Genomic DNA, 22,890 nt, shown 5'->3' with positions numbered 1-22,890 from the left:
GACCAGCGTTCGAATCCACACACTGCCAAGTTTGCTGGGTGATCCTGGATAAAGTGGAGGGAGGATCATATTTATCACCTGGAACTCCTTAGGTGTGATGCAAACGTAATAATACCTAAAAATACACTGGCCACATTTTTAACCATAAAAAGCCCAACCACTCACTTCTGCATGAGCGAAGGCACCAGGTGTATTTTGCACTTGGGTATCGGCCACTTGCAACCAAGTGAAGATGCCCAGGCGCCAGGACAGTGTCTGACGTCTCCACCAGATGGAGGCGCATCTTGGCTCTTTTTACACACTAGCAACACATCCTGTAGAATTCCACCCATAATATTTTATCTGCACAATCAGAATGAATTTCAGGAACCAAAAACTTGTATTGGAAAATGCGACTTTCAAGATGTCTGGCCCCCAAATGACAACTAGGCATTCCATTTTGAAGACTGCAACCCTGGTTTAAGGAGTCTTTTTGGCGCTTAGCTTATATATCTGAGTTTCTAACACTGGACTGGGGATGGGAGTCACATGCCTGTGATGTGCAGGCTCAGAGGCAAAATGAAATATCAATTTCACTTTTGTAGAGTAGGTTTGCTTCTACACCCACCTCTCTACCCAGGGAAGCTAGGAGCATTATCAGAATTCAATGAAGAAGAAGAAGAAGAAGAAGAAGAAGAAGAAGGAGAAGAGGAGGAGTAGTTTGGATTTGATATCCCGCTTTATCACTACCCTAAGGAGTCTCAAAGCAGCTCACAATCTCCTTTCCCTTCCTCCCCTACAACAAACACTCTGTGAGGTGAGTGGGGCTGAGAGACTTCAAAGAAGTGCGACTAGCCCAAGGTCACCCAGCAGCTGCATGTGGAGGAGTGGAGACGCGAACCCGGTTCACCAGATTACGAGTCTACTGCTCTTAACCACTACACCACACTGGCTCTCCACTCCACTCAGGCAAAGCCGCTCAAGGAGGCTGTAAAGAATGGGTCGCAAGGGGTGTGGCGCAGAAGGGTGTGTGAGCTAGCAAGAGTCTAGCCGGAGAGACCTGGGGAACCACATCTGGCCCCTGCCTGAGGTTCCCCATACCAGCACGCCAGCCCGAAGACTGTTGCCACATTGATGGTTCATGTAGCTCAGTAGTACTACATTCTCTTCGGCAGCGGTTCTTCAAGATCTCAGGCTGAGGTCTGGGATCCTGTTGCCCGGGATCCTTTCTAACTAGAGACTGCTGAACTTGTCCTGGAATCTTATGAATGCAGGGCATGTGCTACAGCCTTTCACATGAATACTATGGGTTTACCATCTGGGCCGAAATAAAACTTTTACTATGCACTTGGGAAGAAACAGGTAGGAGACACCATTTTTAGGTTGTAACCCTGTGTACCCTTATCTCGGAGCAAGCCCCACTGAAGACAGTGGGACTGACTCCCGAGTAAACGTGCACAGGATTGGAATGTCAGTTACTTTTCTATAGAATATCTGCCCTGCTTTCATAGACATTTTCAAATAAAAACCAATAACCTGGAAAATATAAAAAAGACACCAGTAGACAAAAAGGCACTTTTATGCTTTTTAGTTATAGAAAGCTCCTCTTGTAAAATTCAGTCAAATCCCATGAATGTCATGGAACAAAATGACTATAATCCGTCACGTTTCCACAATCCCCTCCGGGCTGATTCAACTAGTTATTTATGAACCTGAGATGCCAATGGTCACTTTGATGACTAAACCATAAATTAGCATGTAAAGAGAATATAAATTTGATTTCACAGAAGCAACAAATTGCAAGGCAGCGAGGATATTATTTAATTTCTATCGACATGTCACGGGGGAAAAAAAGTCAGCAAAAGGAGATGTGCTACATCTTAATAAACCTGCAAACTGCATAATACATCTAATATTTGATTTGCTCCACTGCCTTGGTTATAAAACTCTGCACATAATACGGGTCTTAGGTTTAAGATTTCAAAAAACCCTAGCTCATGACAACCCTTGTTCACTATTTGAATTGTTTCTTTATAACACACATAAAAAATAAACATTACACTTGAAAAATAATGAGAATACTCGTATAATTGTTCCTCTGGAATATATAATTGCATGTAGAAAATAGAACAGTATCAATATAGGTTTAGACATCGTGAAAAAGTCTATATTTATCCTTATTAACAAGTGTGCTTAGAGACAGTGAGAGCATTTTGCTTGCTTATTAGAAAATAAGTAAATGATGGTTATACAACAACAGTTGTATAAGGTGATTTTTTATACCATCTAGATACTACTTCAAACATTTCTGACTCCATAAACCAGTCACATTCAAGAATCCTAGAACTGCAGAGCTGGAAGGGACCCTGGGGATCATCTAGTCCAGGCTTCCTCAACCTCGGCCCCCCAGATGTTTTTGGCCTACAACTCCCATGATCCTTAGCTAGCAGGACCAGTAGTCAGGGATGATGGGAATTGTAGTCTCAAAACATCTGGAGGGCCGAGGTTGAGGAAGCCTGATAATGCAGGAATATGCAGCTCTCCCATATGGGGATCAAACCTGTAACCCTGGTGTTGTCAGCACCAATGTAGGCTGCAATACGAGATACACTTACTACAGAGAACACAGTCCCATTGAAAACAGCAGGACTTGCATGTATGTGTATTACATTTTCCCTGATATGAAATCCAGCACAGCCAGACAGTGGTGGGGAAATGTGGTTTCCTTGCAACAGAAGTGCAAACATGAGGAAAGATCTAAGGAAGATGCACAACAAATGAGTAATGTGTGCATCATTCGTGTTAAAAACATACTGTGTACACAGCCTCTTGCTAAAAGCGAGCTGTTTCTCTGTATGTGTATCTAAACACATTAAGGGTTCAGTCTATACATACTGATTTGGAAAATCCTGAATCAGTTGAGGCTGTACAATTCCATCTTTTGACTGATGTCCAATTGGCTGTGGCCTTTCAGATGTTTCTGAACTTCAACTCCCGCCATTCCCAGCCAGCATGGCTAATCATCAGGGAATATGGGAGTTGCCATCTTTCAACATGTGAAGGACTAGAAGTTAGCCACCCCTCTACTAAAGAAAAATAAAGATGCAGCTGCTGGAATATGTGAAATTATTACAGAAGAAATTATACTTTCTCCAGTGACCAGTGGGAAAACTGCTGAGTGGGAGACTGCAGGTCATGTGGAGGAACCCGGGTTACCTCTAGTTAAAGAATCCAAGGTAGCAGGGCTAGGAGAAGCCTCCATACATCACCTTGGAAAGTCACTGTCAACTTTTTTAATAAGTCCATTTGCATACCAGCTTTCCTCTAAGGAGTTCAAGGTGGCCTACGTGGTTAAACCCCCCCCCCCCCATTTCATCATCACAAACATAAGATTGCAAAAAAAGAGAGAGAAAAATCCTGTAGGATCAGGCCAAAAGCCCAACTAATCCAACATCCTGTTCTCAAAGTGGCCAACTGCATTCCCAAGCAGAGCCTCCCAGAAGATGGTATCCAGTGGCATGCTGCCTTTGACACTGGAAGCAGAAATACCCTGTGATGTAGCTTAGGCTGAGATATGGTGACTGGCTCATAGGGCAGGTCACTCAGTGAGATGCATGACAGAGTGTGAAGATTTGAATCCAGGTCTCTCGGGCCCAAGTCTAACACCCTAAAGACTACGCCACACTGTTTCTCAACTGGGCTTGGCTGTTGGTTTGATTTGGTATAAAGCACCTTCAGATAATCATTTCTTCAAAGGCATCAACGAAAGAAAAAACACCGCCTTGCATATGTACACACCGAGGAAGTCTAAAACAGGATATATTGCTCACCACGGCGAGACAGTTGGCACATTATAACACCAATCTTGGCCTGACTGCACTGGGGGCCAATTAGTTTCGGGTCCCAATTCAAAGTGCTGGTTTTAACATATAAAGCCCTAAATGGCTCAGGATTGCAATACCTGGAATGCCCTGCCCCATATGAGCCAACCCAGACCCTGCGATCATAATCTGAAGCTCCTTCTTCGTGTGCCCTCTCCACAAGAGGTCTGGAGGGTGGCAACACAACAGTGGGCCTTTTCTGTGGTGGCTCCCCATTTATGGAATGATGCTCTCCCCAGGAAGACTCATTGTATATGTTTAGGCCCCATGCAGAAACTTTACTCTATAACCAGGCCTTTAACTACTGTCTTTCCCCGAAAGTAAAACATCCCCCGAAAATAAGACCTACTTCCCGTTTTGCCTCTCGCTGTAATATAAGGCATCCCCCGAAAATAAGACCTCCCCGATAATAAGGCCTCCCCCGAATATAAGGCCCCCGAAGCTACCGTAAGGCGTCTGATTCCTCTGGACCGTAGTGGCGGGCGCTGCTGCACAGCTCACTGATTGGCCACAGAGCAGCCGGAGCTGTTCAGGCAGTGCGAGGTCTCTTTAAATCAAAGAGCCCACGCCGCCGCCAGGACAAGCTGCCGCCAGCTGCTTGCTCTGCCCTGACGGAATCTGGCCGACTCACAATTAGACAATAAATGTGTGCCGTATTCTTCTTCATGGAAAAATGAGACATCCACTGAAAATAAGACCTAGCGCATCTTTGGGAGCAAAAATTAATATAAGACACTGTCTTATTTTCGGGGAAACAGGGTATCTGTGGCCTCTTCAAAGTGCATGGGATGTTTTTAATGTATTTCCCCCTTCTTTGGGTTTTAATGTATCTATGTGGGTTTTTTGCTTTGTTTTGTTGGTTGGTTGTAAGCTGCTTTGGGTTGCCTTGGGCAAGATAAAGCAACTAACAAAATAAATAAATAAAACTAATTATAATAATTTTCACCAACTGTTAATACATTCAGCAGAGCCGTGTAACAGACCAGAGTTACACATTTGGAAGGAGACAGCAACATTTTTGCAATTTAATTAAACTGGTAAGAAAAACATGCTTACCTGTCGGTGTATCATTTCCAGACTAGCTTTTGCTTTGTTCATTAGTGTTTCTATTTCTTCTGAATCCTTTATGTTTTTGTTTTCTCTGAAAGCATCCCTTATTCTTCTGATGGCGTATGTCCTAAGCAAATGTTAGAGATGAAAAATGAGTGTCCACATGATTGCCAAAATTGTGAAAGACAAGCTGTAAAACAACTATTACGATGCAGAGGACCAAGAGTTTGAGGAATATAGAAATATGCTGAGTACTAACAATCATGCATTTATACAGTGCTTCGGAGCGACATGGGTGGCGCTGTGGTCTAAACCACTGAGCCTCTTAGGCTTGCTGACTGGAAGGTCATCGGTTCAAATCCCTGAGACGGGGTGAGCTCCCATTGCTCTGTCCCAGCTCCTGCCAACCTAGCAGTTTGAAAGCATGCCAGTGCAAATAAATAGGTACTGCTGCAGCAGGAAGGTAAACAGTGTTTCCATTCACGCTCTGGCACTCCTCACGGTCCTCCGTGCACCAGAAGCGGTTTAGTCATGCTGACCACATGACCCGGGAAAACTGTCTGCGGACATACACCAGCTCCCTCGGCCTGAACGCGAGATGAGCGCCGCAACCCCACAGTTGCCTTTGCCTGGACTTAACTGTCCAGGGGTCCTTTACCTTTACCTTCTACTGTGCTTCATATTTATAGACGTATCTATTTATAGACGTGAATGCAATGTTCAGAGCACATTGACCAGGTCTGAACGCAATGCTAATCCAAACCATGGTTCAGCACAACACTTTGGTTCCCAGAGAAGTGATCACAGCCACCCTGTTCCTCTGGTTCTGCTTCTGTTGTGAGCAAAGCCACAGTTTAGTTTAGCATGTTGTCTGAAGCTAGGCTCATGCTTGTCTTACCCCAGACAAATCATGAGCTGTAACCAATGCCTGCTACTTAACTTGGGATTTTAAAAGGAATTATAAAATCAAACTTATTACATGGATTGTAACTTTATCATTCCCTTATAAAATCCTTTACAGTCATACCTCGGGTTGAATGTGCTTCAGGATGAACGCGTTCGAGTTGCGCTCCACGGCAACCCGGAAGTAATGGAGTGTGCTACTTCCAGGTTTTGTCGCTTGCGCTCAAAATGACATCACGCGCATGTGCAGAAGCGGCAAAAAGTGACGCGCGTGCGCACAGACGTGCCATCACTGGTTACGTTTGCTTCTAGATGCGAACGGGGCTCCGGAACGGATTCCGTTCGCATCTAGAGGTACCACTGCATTATATAAAAAAAGAGAAGAAGCACAAAACAAATCTGCAATGCTCAAGATACTTGTCTGAGCACATAGTAGATTGTGGTCAAAGCTTGTGTTTTTATATCGTAAACTGCCCCGTGATCCTCAGGTGAAGCATAGTATAACAACAACAACAATGCATATAACGGATTTTGAGGCTAAGTCCCAGCCCTATGGGCTAGAAGTAAAAGATTTATAAGATAAGGTTGAGACCACAAAAACTTGGGTCATCATCCTGCCCACCATGGACACAGTGTCTGCACATTGGGGCCACACTCTGAAGCACAAGTAATAAGCTCTGAGCCAAGAGCTCTATCCAAATTCTGGGTAGTGATGCCTTTGTGAATGCATATGGCGGAGCAAGGAGGCAGGCCTCCATGGAGCATTTGGAAATCTTTGGGGTTCAGATGTTGCACTCACAGTGAACTGGATGGTGTCCCTGGTGATTAAGTGCAGCTTCAATGAACTGTTTTCTAATCTCAGTCCTAGCGGCATTTTATCTCTGCTAGAAGCCCTCACGCACACCTCTCGACTCTAGCCTCTTAGTCTTTGTTTTCGATTTGCACTTCAGCTGTTTTAACTTCCATTTTGAAATCTACTTTGTCTGCCGCCCGCTGCACCCAGGCACGAAAACCAATGGAGAAAAACAAAAAGCAATTCAAAACCTGAAGGGAGCACAATATCCGCCACAAGAGAGTAGTTAAGTGTTTTCATTAAGTTTCACAAACTCCAGCATAGAAGAGGCCCCAAGATTACTCTGTAGTTACAATGGCAGTGACAACGTTATTCAAACCTCTGATTGAAGGAACAAGTTGCAGGAAGGCAAGTTGCGGCAGTACATCAAATACTTTTGATTTCCAGATCAAACCTTAGTGAATGCATAAGCTGGTAAAATGCTTCTCTAAAAATTATGTGCCAGAAGGCTCATTGCAAGGAACATCACACTGGCTCCTACGAACAAAAATTAACAAGCATGTTGAAATCCCAAGCCATTCAATAACAATGCCAATTCCATTACAGCTGTGAAGATGCCTTGCATTTAATCAACACATTGGTCTATATAGCTCAGTGTATTGTCTTACACTGGCTGGCAGCAGCTTTCCAGGATTTCAAGCAGGAGTCCTTCCCAGCCATACTCAGTGATGCTGAGGATTGATCCTGGGACCTTTTGCATGCAAGGTAAAGGTAAAGGGACCCCTGACCATTAGGTCCAGTCGCAGACGACTCTGGGGTTGCGGCACTCATCTCGCTTTACTGGCCGAGGGAGCTGGCGTACAGCTTCCGGGTCATGTGGCCAGCATGACTAAGCCGCTTGTGGCAAACCAGAGCAGCACACAGAAATAACATTTACCTTCCCGCCGGAGTGGTACCTATTTATCTACTTGCACTTCGTGCTTTTGAACTGCTATGTTGACAAGAGCAGTGACCGAACAACGGGAGCTCACCCCGTTGCGGGGATTCGAACCACCGACCTTCTGATCAGCAAGCCCTAGGCTTTGTGGTTTAGCAGATGCTTAACTACAGAGCCATGGCTACCCCCCACTAAAAATAATGGGAGCTACCAAGGAACATGGTGTTCATTTATTTCCATGTCGCAGACCTTCCCTTACCATGTAAGCAGGCCTAAAAGCACTCTTCATGCATCTCCAGGTGGATTTTCATGGGGCTGTGCTACTAAAAGCTAACACAGCATGTTGGTGGACCTTGCACTCGAAATAGATGCCATTATGCAGAAAGTTCCAGTGCATTAAAGAAACCTTGGGAAGAAAACCCTTCATGTTTATTGTTGTTCCGGGTTTATGCTCTTCAGGCAGGAGCCACTAGCTGTGTAAACCCCATACATTTAAAGCACATTTCTACCAAAACGAATCTCAGGAATTGTAGCTCCGTGAGGGGTGAACTACAGTTCCCAGGATTCTTGGGGTATATATTTAAAACATATGATGTGTATGCAACCAGTGTCTCCTGCCTGAAGAAGAGAAACCCAGAAGATCAATAAACGGGCGGCTTTCTGTCCCAAGATTTATTTAATGTATCCACTGAGTTTGGTTGGCAGAAGACAGGAGGCTCAGGCTACAATCCTGTATCCACTTACCTGGGAGTAAACCCTACTGAACTCCATTGGACTTCCTTCTGAGCAGACATGGTTAGGATTGTGCTGTTACTTTTGAGTAGTCTACTCTAGCTTTGTCAAAGTACTAGTGAATAAAAATGGCATATCCTCCTCCTACTTTAGTTGTGATTGCCCAACATTGCATCAGGCTGGACTAAATTGGGGTCCTCTACAATTCTGGGTGATGTTACATTTAACCCATCATATGCGGCTTCAAGCATGGGTTACCGAACAAGACCATTTTGATGTATGGGTACTATAAATATGTTTTATAAATAGATACTTGCACATTGCAAAGGTTCCCATTGACACATGTTTCTGCAGTATGTGCTGAGGATACCATATCAATATGCAGCTCTTATTCTAAAAATCTCCCTTTGAGGAGTCTCTTATTACGATGTCTGCAAAAGTGCACTGAACCCTCTGTTTATTTTATTCCAACTGCAATAATGTGCTCCATAAAGCCATTGTTCTTTCTTTCTTTGTGGTTTGTCTTGTTTGCTGTTGTTTTTGAAAATTCAAACATATCTTTAAAGAATCAATGCTCTCTTGCAATGTATGAACAGCTCAAACCCAAAGGTTGTAATGGTATGCATCCTTCCTTGACAATTTCTCATAGACCTGTATCTACATAAGATAAGAGCATAAAAAGAGCCTGCTCTATCAGGCCAATGACTCTCACTGTGGCCAACCAAATGCCTTTGAGCTCAAAAGCAAACTACCTACTTGCAATTTGCAGCAACTGGCATTGACGGGCATTCTGCCTCTGTTTGGATTGGGCTGTACCAACAATTTGATAGAAAAATCCATTGCAACCAGGGTCAAGCTGTCCTGGGAGTGGGGGTAAATGCCACACCTTAAAGTTGAAACTGTTCCTTTCTAATACATATGAAGATCAAACATGGCTCACCAGGAAACTAATTATGTGATTTTCCATGCCTGAGGAGCTCTCACTCATTGATTTTTTCATCCTGTCTTTCAAGGGCTGGGGTCAAGGTACACTTATGCAGCCCAACAAGCAATCCTATACTCAAGGAACTGGTGTAAAGTCACAGCAGATCCAAACCCACTCAGTAGCAGGGCTGCACTGACCTAAGCCTGACAGAGATAAAACAAGCATTTAAAATACCCTTTGGGCTGGTGTAAGCGGAGTTGCCAGGTCACCTGACCTAGTGAATAGGCCTTTAGCTTCCAGCCTAAGTCCCCCCTTTCTGGTCCCTGCCATGTCATTACCCTTTTCATGGCTTAAACTACGTTAAGATCTGCTGGTACAGTGGTACCCCGCAAGACGAACGCCTCGCAAGACGGAAAACCCGCTAGACGAAAGAGTTTTCCGTTTTGGAGGCGCTTCGCAAAACGAATTTCCCTATGGGCTTGCTTCGCAAGACGACAGCCCATAGGGAAATCTCAGGGACAGCGGGGAAGCGCAGCGGGTCTTCCCCACTGTCCTCGGACCTCCTCCGAAGCCTGGCGGCGGGGCGGGGACACCTCCTCCCGCCGCCACCGGGCTTCGGAAGGCTCCTCCGAAGCCGGGCGGTGGGGCGGGAACACCTCCCGCCGCCGCCGGGCTTCGGACGGCTCCTCCGAAGCCGGGCGGCGGGGCGGGAACACCTCCCGCCGCCGCCCGGCTTCGGAACGGTGCTCCGAAGCCGGGCGGGGGGGAGGGAACACCTCCCGCCGCCGCCCGGCTTCGGAACGGTGCTCCGAAGCCGGGCGGCGGGGCGGGAACACCTTCTGAAGGCGGGCGGGGGGCGAAAGTCTTTGCTCCCCCCTGCCTGCCTGTCCCGGAGGGCTTTTAAATCGCCCCGGACAGCGGAGAAGTCCTCTGCTGTCCCGGGGCGATTTTAAAATGCCGCCCGCCAGCATTTTAAGATCGCCCGGACAGCGGAGAAGTCCTCCGCTGTCCCGGGGTTTTTTAAAATGCTGGGGGTGGGAAGAAAAGCCCTTGTCTCCCCCCCCCCCCAGACTTCAGAAGAGGTCCGGGGACAGACTGTCCCCGGACCTGGCCTGAAGGCGGTTTCCCTAGGAACGCATTAATTGATTTTCAATGCATTCCTATGGGAAACCGTGCATCGCAAGACGAAAAACTCGCAAGACGAAGAGACTTGCGGAACGAATTAATTTCGTCTTGCGAGGCACCACTGTATCTGTAGCTGAGTGGAGGATGCTGTTCTGGAGTTTCCTGGCTCAGCTGGAGACCTGCTGGATTCTAACCTGCTCAGCCCAGGGGATCTTGCTTTAGAATTGCTCCCTAAGGCTGCACTTCAGTATGGCATAATGGTTAGAGTGTTGGGAGACAAGGGTTCAAATCCCAGCTCAGCCATGAAGCCCACTGGGTGGCCTTGGGCCAGTCACCATCTCTCGGCCTAACCTACTTCTCAGGGTTGTTGTGAGGATAAAATGGGGAGGAGAATCATGTGACCACCTTGAGCTCCTTTGGATAAAACAATGTAATAAATAACATGTAAATGTAATAAATGTAAATGTAATAAATAACAACAAATGTAAATGTAATAAATAACAACAGCAACAACACAACAATGGATTTAGTAGGAAGTCCCAATTAACTCAGGAACACTGCAGGAAAGAACAGTAAGGTTTCTTTCTGAAATGCTAACTTTTGTATACAAAGGTGTGTTGCTATTTCTTTTAAGTTCCTGTAAGAATCCCAATATACCAAACAGGAATTAATATCATTAAGCTCTTGATTAAAGATATGCAGCATATAAATGCAACAAACAATAACGATAGCAACAGATTTATTTGGAAGTCCCATATAACACAGAAACATAGGTACACACGGCAGGAAGGAAATACTTTTCTTTCCGAAATGCTAACTTTTGTATAAAAAGGCGTGTGGTTGTTTTTAAAGCTCCCGTTAAAAATCCCAATATACCAAACAGGAATTAATATATTTTAGCTGCTCGTGAAAGATAAGGGTTCCTCCCCACCTTTGGGGGGGGGGGCAGGGGAATCTCTAAAAACTTGCGCAACAAAATACAGCACAAAAAAACCAAATGGCCCCCAGCCCCCCTCCCAATCAAGTTTAGACGCCATCAGGACCCCAACCCAGTTCGTTTCCAGCCTCGAGTTCAGTGGGGCTTCCTCCCAGGTCAATAGGGACATGTCAGCTTGCAGCCCCCATTGGGTTGGAGAATAAAGGCTGCAGAAAAGGCTACGCACTTTTTATTTTCAGAGAAGGGGAAACCCCACCGCGCTTGAAGGAAAAGGGCCGCGAGGGGCCTTCAAGCCGAAGGCGGAGGAAGCCTTTCCAGTACCTGTATCCGTAGGCGCTGAAGCTCTGGCTCTCCCTCAGCAAAGCCCGGTAGAGCCGCAGCACCTGAGCCCGCCTGGACGCTGCCATGTTGAAAACACGCCGGGCCTGCCGAAGGCCCCTGCCTCTGAGGCGGCCTGCGCCGGGGCCTGACTCCGGAAGCGGCGGGGAAGCCGGCGCCGAGCTTCGCAGCGGGGTTCGCGCGGGAAGTGGAGCCAGCCCGGCTCTCCGAACGAAAGAGCCGCGCTCTCGGGGCCGAAGGCTCGGCTCGGGAAAAGGCCGCGGACGCGTCAGGCGCGGCCCGGGCAGCTTCGGCGACCGCCCGGAGAGGCTGCTGAGGAGAGGAAGGTGAGTCCGAGGGGCGGGCGGCGGAAGGAGGCGCGGGGCCGTCTCGCGCGGCGGGGACTCGGGCGCAGCCTGGGGAGGGAATAATGCTGCCCTCCCTGGGTCGTCGTCGTCGTCGTCGTCCCCTGAGTAAAACCCGCAGGCCTGACTCTGCCCAGCAAATACCCTCCCGAGTCCAAAGCAACTCGAAAACAAAACCAGTTGCTTAGCTGCTGGCTTTCTTTTTTGCATATAATTTTTATTAAGTTTTCTCTTTTACAGTTTAAGATACTCATTTTTACATCCTTAAGATATCAATGATTTCCCTCCTCCTCTTTCCATGGTTCCTTTTGCATATATCATAAATCCCTGCATATTTCACAAAAATCTATATATACCATTCAGAATTCCATTATTGCACCCATCAAAACTTACTCATACTGTGGAATTTATCTTAATGCTGCAAGCGTTTTCAGCCCCACACAATTATTCCCCATATATTCAATAAACGTTTTACAATCTTCTTGAAACGTATGTTCTTGTTCTTTTATTCTGTATGGTAAGTCTGCGAGTTGTGCATATTCCGTCAACTTAAGTTGCCACTCTTTGGTTGGGACTTCGGTCGTTTTCCATTTTGGGGGCTAACAAAACACGGGTGCAGTAGTAGCTGCTACTGTAGCTGCTGGCTTTCTTAACGCCTGGAATTTTCTCTGAAATCACACACTTTTTTCCAGTGCTGCCATGCTGTAGCCCTGCACCGTTCACATGCTTTGCTGGTCCTGACTTGGAAATGCTGCCTCGCTTTCTCCAGCAATTGTCCCCTGCCCCTGGCCTATCGGTGTTTGCTCTTGTCCCTAGACTGGGGTGGTAAGACCCCACCATAGTGCAACATAGTGCAACCTGGTTGGAAACTCTTCAGTTAATTTTACACCCGGACAGTTCGCAACAGAAAAAAATGCAAGTACCTTGGTTTAAGAACAGCTTAGTTTATGAACAATTTGGATTAAGAACGCTGCAAATCCGGAAGTAGGTGTTTTGGTTTGTGAACTTTGCCTTGGAATAAGAACATGTTTCGCTTCCTGTTGAGTGTGTTCCATTTGTAAATTGAGTCCCCCGCTGCTATAGCACACCTTGGTTTAAGAATGCTTTGGTTTAAGAACGGACTTCCGGAACAGATTAAGTTTGTAAATCAAGGTACCACTATATCCATGTAGGATCTGTTCTTGCTCTCTCTCGTCTAGTCAAGGGCCCCTGGTTAGTAAATACACAGTTTGTATGGGCATGTGCTCTTTCACAAGTTGCTGTGAAACACACACTGAGGTTTGATGATGACTCATCTCTGCATGTATTCATTGTAGCTCTTAAGAGTCTTACCATATAACTGGTTCTTATGTTTTGGGGTTTTTTTGCATTACCTGCTTACCTTCCCCGCAACTGAGTCCCATCTGTCGTGAAACTGACAAACTGATTCTCACCAGTTGTTCCCAATTCACTAAGTGGGAACTCCTTGCAACTAAAAAACTGCATAGCGCTGGGCAGATCGTATGCATGCACACTTGGGAATAAGCCCCATTGAACCCAGCATAGCATCGGACTTTGCAAGCATAGGAACGTGTGACATGTACACTAGCTCAGAGATTCCCAACTTGTCGTTTGGCAAGCCCCATACTTGCTGTGTCTAGTTTCCAAATTTTATCCTATGGGGTGTAGTGCAGTTTTTACCATATTCTCTAATTCTTTCTCCAAACTCAATAGGCTAGTTGAGCTTTGCTGCCTTCCACCTGGCAATGTAAAATTTCCAGAAATTTTGAAGTTATGGGCAAGGAAGCAACACTCACCTTTTCTATTTCCTTTTCTTTTATTGGAAAAAGTAAGCAAAGCAAATGTTGGAAATAATAGAAGCATATGCAAAACTTTTTTATATACAAAAATTACTAGTTTAAGGACATGAAATTAATTGCATTCAACATTTAATTTATAAAGAGAACCCTAAGGGGAAAGGGCTTATCTCTGCAAACTATAATATCCAAGTGCAAGCTGTGATGGTTTCTTCGGAGAAATTAAAAATCTGCTGAGAACAAGACGGGAGAATCAATAGGAGATACTTATGGGGGGAATTGGTGTAAAACACATTTTAGATCAGTGTTTCCCAAACATGAGTCTCCAGCTGTATTTGGACTACAACTCCCATCATCCCTAGCTAGCAGGACCAGTGGTCAGGGATGATGGGATTGTGTCCAAAAACAGCTGGAGACTCAAGTTTGGGAAACACTGTTTTAGATCAACCTTGGCCAGAATTTGGGAAACGGCCTTGAAAGTTCTAAATCGGTTTTATATGCATCCTTTATTGTTTAGTAAAATAGCCAAGTCAAATAACCCACTCTTAGTGAAATTGTGATAGAATTGCCCGTTAGTGCAGCAATTTAGGGGCAAAGCCCTTCTCAAGGTAGGAGCAATTACAGGTCAATCCGTAACCCCCCAGTCCAAAAATCAACCTGTCTTTGATCTGCAAGCTCAAAACCTATCTCAAAAATATCTGATTATTATCTGGAGACAACAGCTGAGCTTACTATAGCAAGATATTTGAGATCTCTAAAGACTGATTTGATGGAAATTTGGACCCGGCAACTTTGGGTATTAGCAGCTATGGAAAAATTAATGAATGCAAGTCATGCAAGACGAAAAGGAAAACAATCTGATAACATTTATGCAGTTTGCTTTCAATTTATTGTTTACTGCTTGGATATTCAGCTCACATTGGGATTTATGGTAGGACGCTTTTATTTAATGCTGTTATTGTTGCAGTACCGCTCTTATTTCTTTATTTCAAAGAGTCTCTCTCTCTTCCTTGTTTCTTTATGCACTTTTTTGCATCTCATTTGTTCAAACATTAATTGCAAGTCGATTAATTGCAAATATCCTATCTTGAAGTTGGAGGCCGAAGCGTCTCTTCCAGAAAGAACCAAATAATTCATCTTAAAGGTAAAGATAAAGGGACCCCTGATCATTAAGTCCAGTCATGGATGACTCTGGGGTTGCGGCGCTCATCTCACTTTACTGGCTGAGGGAGCTGGCGTTTGTCCGCAGACAGCTTCCGGGTCATGTGGCCAGCATGACTAAGCCACTTCTGGCAAACCAGAGCAGCACACGGAAACGCCTTAGTTTTTGCCAATTGGGAGACCAGAAATAAAATGAAAAGTTCAGGCTAGAACCGCTACTAGTGTTTCAGCAAATAATTTAGGTCTGGAAATACAGTAATGGCCTGGGCCCAAAAAATTGGTCTCTGCAGCTTGCTCTGCACACCCAGTGTGAAGCTCTCTGTTTGGTTTCTTAGAGCAGTCGCCAGCCCTTCCTTCACAGCAAACCTCTTTTCAGACTGAAGGCATTTAAAAAAGCAGTTTGTGATAGGTTCTGTGAACTATGAGTGTCCTCATTATAATGTGTTTTCCTGTTGTTGTTTCTCTCTCTGTCTGCCCTTTCCCTTTTTTACAGCTATTGTTTCAGCTGCTTATTACAGACTGATAAACTGCTGGGGACTCTTATAGGTAAGCCTAGAAACCATGCTTCTATTAATATGCTTTTTTGGGTGGTGACAGTGGTGGCATCTTAAGAAGAGCTCTGCTGGATCAGGCCACAAAGGCCCATCTAGTCCAGCATCCTCTTCCCACAGAGGCCAACCAGATGTTCATTGGAAGTCCAAAAGCAGGACGTGAGGGCAATAGCATTCTCCCCATGTCTGATTCCCAGCAACTGGCATTCAGAGGCATAATACCTCCAACCATGGAGGTAAAACATATCCATCATGGTTAGAAGCCATTGATAGCCTTGCCATAGAATCATATAATTGTAGAGTTTGGAAGGGACCCCGAGGGTCATCCAGTCCAACCCGCTGCAATGCAGGAATCTCAGCGTTCAGTCTCCCATCCAATTTGAAACCATACCAGACCCTGTTTAGTTTTGCAAAAGTGCTAGCAGTTTTATTGCTGCACCCATGAATTTGTCTAATCCTCTTTTAAATCCATCCAAGTTGGTAGTTGTCACTGTCTTGTTTTCTACTGCTCCGGAGGCTAGGACCTGAACCAATTGATCCAAGTTACAAGAAAGGAGATTCTGACTAAACATTGGGAAGAACTTTCTGAGTCAGAGCTGTTTGACAGTGGAACAGGCTCCCTCGGGAGGTTGTGGACTCTCCTTCCTTGGAGGTGGTTGTTGTGTTTTTTAAAAAAATTATTTAGTTTTTCAGTTTAAAGTTTTACAGTCAATTATCAACAACCAACATAAAACAAGATTCCAAAGACTCTCCTGAACTTCCCTCCTCCCCTTTGTGGGTCTTTTTGTTAACCATTTCCTCCTGCATCTTTTATACTAATCCAAATCTTTTACATCTCCATTATATCCAAAATTCGACATTAAACTACAAGTGTCATTCCAATCCTACTGATGATTTTACCTGTTTACAATGGTTTTTAAGATAAATTATAAAATTTCCCCATTCCTTAACTTATTAAAATGTTGGTCTTCCTGATTTCTGATTCTTCTGGTCATTTGTGCCATTTTGGCATAATCCATCAATTTAATCTGCCATTCTTCTCTGGTAGGGACTTTGTCTTCTTTCCATTTCTGGGTCATTAACATCCGAGCAGCTGTGGTCGCATATATAAATACAGTGGTACCTCGGGATGCGAACGGGATCCGTTCCGGAGCCCAGTTCGCATCTTGAACAGAACGTAAGACGCGTCTGCGCGTGCGTGGGTCGTGTTCCGCCACTTCTGCGCATGCGTGTGACGTCATTTTGAGCGTCTGCGCATGCGTGAGCAGTGAAACCCGGAAGTAACACGCTCCGTTACTTCTGGGTCGCCGCTGAGCGCAACCTGAAAATACTTACCCTGAAGCGTATTTATCCCGAGGTATGACTGTAGTCTTTTCTGCTCCATTGGGGTTTCAGCACCTAGTATTCCTAAAAGAAGGAGGTTTTTAAGCAGAGGTTGGATGGGCATCTGTCATGGATGCTTTAGCTGAGATTCCTGCATTGCAGGGGGTTGGACGAGATGACCCTTGGGATCCCTTCCAATTCTATAATTCTATGATCATGCTTGCTGGGGTTGATGGGAATTGTATTTCAGCAGTGGCTGGTGGGCTACTAGACCAGCTTTAGGGGCTGTAAACCATGTACATGTATGTGGGTAAGAGTTGTGGTTCTGAACTGTTGTAGCTGCCTGTTGTAATGCATGGGTCAGTTTCTACTGAGGACTGACTGTGACCATGCATACTTCAAGTTACTCAGTGCAGTTATGGAGACTGGGAAAGAGCTTTTAGGTCCTTGAGCCTCTGGACTTCTGGTGACTCCAAGGGAAGAGTTAGCAGGACAGGAACCTGGTTCGGTCTTTTCCTTGCCTTCTATGTGAATTCAGGATAAATGAGCAATTTGAAGAGGATATAAAAACATTGCCATCTGGCATACTTAATAATAGTCTAAAGCTGTAGTAGCAGACTAATGAATTTGAACATAGTACCTGCAGAGATCATGGAACTGTGTGGATGGAGCAGCTGTTGCATTCTCTAGGGCATATTTGTAATATTGTCATACATTGCTTAAATTATTTTTTGCTATATGTTCTTTCAGTTTTATGACATAGCACCGTGCTTTCAGGGAGAGGGAGTGATAGCATGTGTTTCTCTGATACTCAGTTACTTGCAGTGATAGTTTTCATGCGTGCTTGAATAATCACCAACTTTCGTGGCATTGTCGTTTATCTCCATTTAGTCATGCCTTTTTTCAGCTTTTAAAAACAGAACAGAAAGTGTCAGCTTGTAGAAATATGTATGAAGATCAAAAGTAAACCCAGCAGTAGCAAGGGAGGACTTTGAAGGAGGAACAGGAAGTATGGAAGAAAGGATCTGGGAGAGTGTTAGAGAGGCTAGGAGAGAACAGTAGGGCCAGGAACTGCTCTGTATGAAGCAATCTTAACCAAGTACAGTTGTACCTTGGAAGCCAAATGCCTTGGCTCCCAAACAAATCAGCTCCTGAATGATCAAACACCCAGAAGTGAGTGTTCCGGTTTTCGAACGATTTTCGGAAGCCGAATGTCTGGAGCGGCTTTCGATTGGCTGTAGGATGTTCCTGCAGCCAATCGGAAGCCGCGCTTTGGTTTTTGAACGGTTCTGAGAATCGAACGGATTTCCCAGAACACATTCTGTTCGAAAACCAAGGTACCACTGTACACTTTTTCTGTTAAGCTGGGAGTTGCTGAAACAAAGCCCACCTCTTGTTGCTTGTATTTTTTTCTATTGGGCATCATACTTCGCTAGCTATGTTAGACAACGTTCCTCAGGACTGGTCCAGAGTTCTTTTTAAAAATAATGTAGGTTGGTATTTATCAGTCTATATACTACAATAAAAATAAAAACAAATGCCACAACTACATAGCCCTTCATGGCTTAGGATCCTTGTACCTATGGGACCGCCTCTCCCGGTATGCCCCACGGAGGACCTTAAGGTCCATAAATAGAGCCAGGGCCTTTTCAACACTGGCTCCGGCTTGGTGGAACACTCTGTCTCATGAGACCAGGGCCCTGCAGGATCTGATTTCTTTCCTGGCCTTTGGCTTGGAGCCAATTTGATTCCCTCCCCCTCTTTCTTTTTCCTTTCTCCTCCTGTGATGAGGCTGCATTTTAATGTTTCAAGATTTTGATGTTGTATTTTAATCTTGTTTTTAAGTTGTATTCAACTTGTTTTTATTATTGCATGTTAGCCGCCCTGAGCCTGGCCTTGGCTGGGGAGGGCGGGGTATAAATAAAAATTATTATTATTATTAAGACACAATAGGAAAAGACAGCATGATATTACACATTTACAAATCCGACTATAGGAGATCAACAAACAATTCTTCACCCTATTCCTCCCCCGAAAGCTTTTTGAAAAAGATGTTTCCTAAAAGGTGTGAAACACACCTCATTGGGGAGGGAATTCCATGGGCACAAGACCACCAGGGTTCACTGCTGGAAGCTTCTTGTAAGGAGTATGGACACAGTCACCATCAGCATGGGAGGTGGGCAGCTAGGGTTGTGAAGTGCTAATTTGTCAGTTGCAACTTCCAGCCTTCTTGTTTTGTATTTTCGTTCTTTGCATCAATAATGTGTTGACTAAGTAGCTACATTTGATAATGCAAAATGGGTTTCTATTAAAAAAATGTGTCGGGATGTGTTTTAAAACAAAACCTAACCAAGGGTTGAATAGCTTGAAGGAATAAAAGAAGTGGAAACATGTATGTGTGTGAATTGGATATAAAATTTTAGAAGACATATTAATCTGGAATGTTATATCTAACATTGAGATGTCAAAATCAGATGAGTTCTCTGCAAAATAAAAAATGACTGAAACGAGCAATCTCTGTTAGTCAATAAATCATCCCTTCATAATAACAAAAAGAAGTATTTCAGTTTCCCCCTCATTAATTTCTCTGTAGGTGGTGGTTTGACATGACTGCATTGGAAGCAAGTTGAATGTAATAGAACTGAACACAAACAAGGCCTTAGTTCGGTCTGAATTTCTCACAGATCTGTGGTTATTCTGCCCCATGGCCTTGTCACGAGGCTTCAGTTTTCTACTTTCCGAAGGATCACTTCCAATTTTGTTCTTGAAAGGCACTGTTATGCTCACTCACCTTTATCTTATGGTATGTGCAAGTGATAATGCTGTTTTCCTAGATAAAAGTGGCTCTGTTGGGTGGATTTTCAGAAGTAGCTTCTTCAGTATAGGTTGGGCTGAAGGACCCTAAATATAAAGCTATTTTGTTGCATGCCACATTGTTATCAGGGCACTTTAGTTCAAAGCTCTTATCGGAAAGGCTTAAATGTTCCTTGGTTCAGAATTAGCTTTGGATTGCGAACGGACATTTGTAGAAATGAGAGAACTTCTGCTCTGCAAATTTGTACCTAAGAATATAAGAAGAATATTGAAGTCAATGAGGCTTACTGCTGAGTAGACACATGCAGGTTAGCAGTGTTCGGAGAGTGTCTGTTTGTTGTTGTTGGCATCCGTCTCTCAGGAGAGACAATGTAGTGCACCTCTGGGGGTAAAGTCAAACTACTGGAGACTCACAGCACCTGCTGTGGCTGTAGAGACCGGTAACTCATAACTGCTGCCTCCCGTATTGTTTTTGCTTTGTTAGCTGCACCAAAGTGACCTCCCTGGAGTGAAAGCCTGGGCAGTGTGTGTGGAGCTCCTGGGCTGCCCAGACAACAAGACCTCCCCTTGGCCTGGTTGACGTGGGCCAGAAGAAAGGAGAGCAATACGTTTGGCACCAGCTTGGGTGCAGGGATTCCCGGAAGGAGGTGTACAAGGAGCCATCCAACCGTCTTAGGGTCTCCACTCTGGATTTGTGTAGGGTTTACTCCTTAGTCTTTTCTTCTCCTGAAGATGTCCTGCAAGGCAGCAAGTAAGTGTCTGATTGTATAACAGTGGTAAATCCGAGGAGAAGCGGGCTTTTTCATTGCCTGGATGGAAGACTCTTGGGAGCCCCTTGGCGCTTTCTGAAGGCAAAGTAGAATATAGTATGATACCACACAGAGAGAAATACTCTGGAGGGGAGAGTATAGGTTAGAGATTTCTCTTTAATAGCCATTGTGGTTCCTGTCCAGATATTGCTGCTGGGCTCAGGGTTCGAAATTAGCAGGGCGCCGGGCACATTTTGCGCCTAAAGAATTCTCCATTTGCGAGCACCTCAAAAAGCCTGGGTGCCATTTTTTGCGCCTGGTTGACACTCAAGGATTTGAAGCCTTGAAGTACAGTGGTACCTCGGGTTACATACGCTTCAGGTTACAGACTCCACTAACCCAGAAATAGTACCTCGGGTTAAGAACTTTGCTTCAGGATGAGAACAGAAATCGTGCTCTGGCGGTGCGGCGGCAGCAGGATGCCCCATTAGCTAAAGTGGTGCTTCAGGTTAAGAACAGTTTCAGGTTAAGAATGGACCTCCGGAACAAATTAAGTACGTAACCAGAGGTACCACTGTATATGTTAAGGATAGACAATATGTTAAGGAGTTTAACAAGAAGGAGTTGAGTGTTTTGAAAACTGAACTACGGTACCAATATTTTTATTGTGAACACCAAATTAAGCATGTATTATCAATTTCTGCTTAAAATGTGGTATGAACAATGTGTCACATATGTGAATTGCGTATTAGTTCATGCTTATCAAAATAATAAATAAAAAGTGTTGCTGACGCGCCGCCCCCCCTCCCGTGGCGACCAGACATTCTGTTTTGACACCCACAACCCATCCCGGTTTCTAACACTGGCTGGGCTACAACTCCCATCATCATTGGCCATTGGCCATGGTTTCTGGGACTGATGGATGTTGTAGTCTGTTGCATCTAGAGGACTGTAGTGACCATTCCAGAGCCTGTATGTTTCGACCACATATTACTGGGAATACGTAAACACTGGGAAGTGTTTTTAAAACAGCACCAAAGAGACTAGGCCTTTCTGATTTGCAACTGCTTGCACAAATATGCTCTCTCTGGGGAAATAGGTCTTGCAGGTGTCCCAGTAGCATTGCTACTGGTGGAATGAAGGTCCTGTGCTTATGGTGTCTCCATCTTTGGTCTTCAACACCATTCCATGCAAAAGTGCTCATTAGCTTGTAGCAGGATCATAGGAGACATGTGTTTATTTAATTTATTTATACCTCCCTTTATTTGAGCCTTTACTATTGATTTATTACAAAACAATTTATTACAAAACAATAACACCCCCACCAACAAACACATTTAAAAGTCTCTAGAATATTAATCAGCCAAAGGCCTGGTTGAAGAAGAACCCTTTCACCTGGTGCCTAAAAGTCTTTAAGGATGGCACCAGATGTCCCTCACATGGAGGAGGTACTCAAGGGCCTCAGATGATGAACACAGAGTTCGGGATGGTTTATATGGGGAGAGGCAGCCCTTGCAATATTGCTGTTTAAAGCTTTACAGTATAAGTCAAAACCGCACTTTGAATCGGGTCTGGAAGCTAGTTGGCAGCCAGTGCAGTTGGGCCAGGATGGGTGTAATATTCTCAAACCATCTTGCCCCAGTGAGCAGAGTGGCCTCTGCATGTAATACAGTGGTACCTCTGGTTGCAAATGGGATCCAGAGGCCCATCACAACAAGAAAAGAGTGCAATCCGCAGCGGCGCGTCTGTGCACGCGCGGGTTGCGATTCGCCACTTCTGCGCATGTGCGTGACATCATCTTGTGCTTCTGTGCATGCGCGAGAGGCGAAACCCAGAAGTAACCCTTTCCAGTACTTCTGGGTCGCCATGGGACATAACATGAAGTGGATGTAACATGAGGTATGATGGTAGTGTAAAGGTCCTTTTCTCAGCTGCTGAACTGTTTGTAGTGTGAACTAAGAAGTAGGGCTTTTCTTTGGTGGTGCTCTGACTGGAATTTTCCCTCCAGACTGGTGCCAACATAAGCTTTTTCTGCACCAGGTTAAAGCTTGCTCTCTTTTCAGTCTAGACATTTTTAAAGAGTTACATTTGTCTTTGGTTGCTTATTGGTGTTGATTCATTTTTAAATCGCTTTGTGATTAATTCTGTTGTTGGTACTGTTGTTGTCATGTACTACCCTGGAGTCTGTTTGAGTACAGGACAATTTAGATTTAAAAATAAATAAAACACCGATTTAGAAGATCGGGCATTCTCCTCCTGTGGGTGTTTGCTTCTGCAGAATCCTCTTAAGGTATGCTGTCTTAAGGTAATAAATAACTGTGCTGCTTGGGTAAGCAGTCACTGACCTTTTCAGCCCACTTTTACAAATTTGCAGAACAACAAGTGAGTCTTGTTTCACTTGCTTTCCTTTTATCAGCTGTGAAGCAACTTTCCACTTGTACATCTTTGTCTTCCATAGCAACTAGCGGGACCTAATGGCACGTCCAATTCTCTGCATCATGACTGCTAACTCTATGAAAGACGTTCATGCCAGAGAAACGGCTTCTGTGCA

At 44.7% G+C, this 22,890-nt stretch overlaps 2 protein-coding genes across 3 annotated transcripts in view; one reads left to right on the top strand and one right to left on the bottom strand.

Annotated features, from left to right (window-relative positions):
* LYRM4 (LYR motif containing 4) overlaps positions 1 to 11,705 on the bottom strand; it is a 56,671-nt gene extending 44,966 nt beyond the window's left edge. The window contains exons 1-2 of the mRNA XM_081015086.1: positions 11,584 to 11,705; positions 4,917 to 5,037 (exon numbers count right to left, since the gene is read on the bottom strand). Of these exons, the coding sequence (XP_080871212.1) occupies positions 4,917 to 5,037; positions 11,584 to 11,669 (207 nt within the window). The 5' untranslated portion in view covers positions 11,670 to 11,705. The remainder of the gene's footprint in view (positions 1 to 4,916; positions 5,038 to 11,583) is intronic.
* Positions 11,706 to 11,792: 87 nt separating this feature from the next.
* Positions 11,793 to 22,890, top strand: part of FARS2 (phenylalanyl-tRNA synthetase 2, mitochondrial) — a 201,408-nt gene continuing 190,310 nt past the window's right edge. For both annotated transcript variants that reach the window (XM_081014897.1, XM_081014898.1), the window contains exons 1-2: positions 11,793 to 11,927; positions 15,396 to 15,448. The gene's annotated coding sequence lies outside the window, so the exon portion shown is untranslated. The remainder of the gene's footprint in view (positions 11,928 to 15,395; positions 15,449 to 22,890) is intronic.

Source organism: Podarcis pityusensis, assembly GCF_964106645.2.
Source record: "Podarcis pityusensis genome assembly, chromosome: 7".
Lineage (NCBI taxonomy): Eukaryota > Metazoa > Chordata > Lepidosauria > Squamata > Lacertidae > Podarcis > Podarcis pityusensis.
Note: the sequence above shows the minus strand (reverse complement) of the source record. Positions and strands in the feature narration are given on the sequence as shown.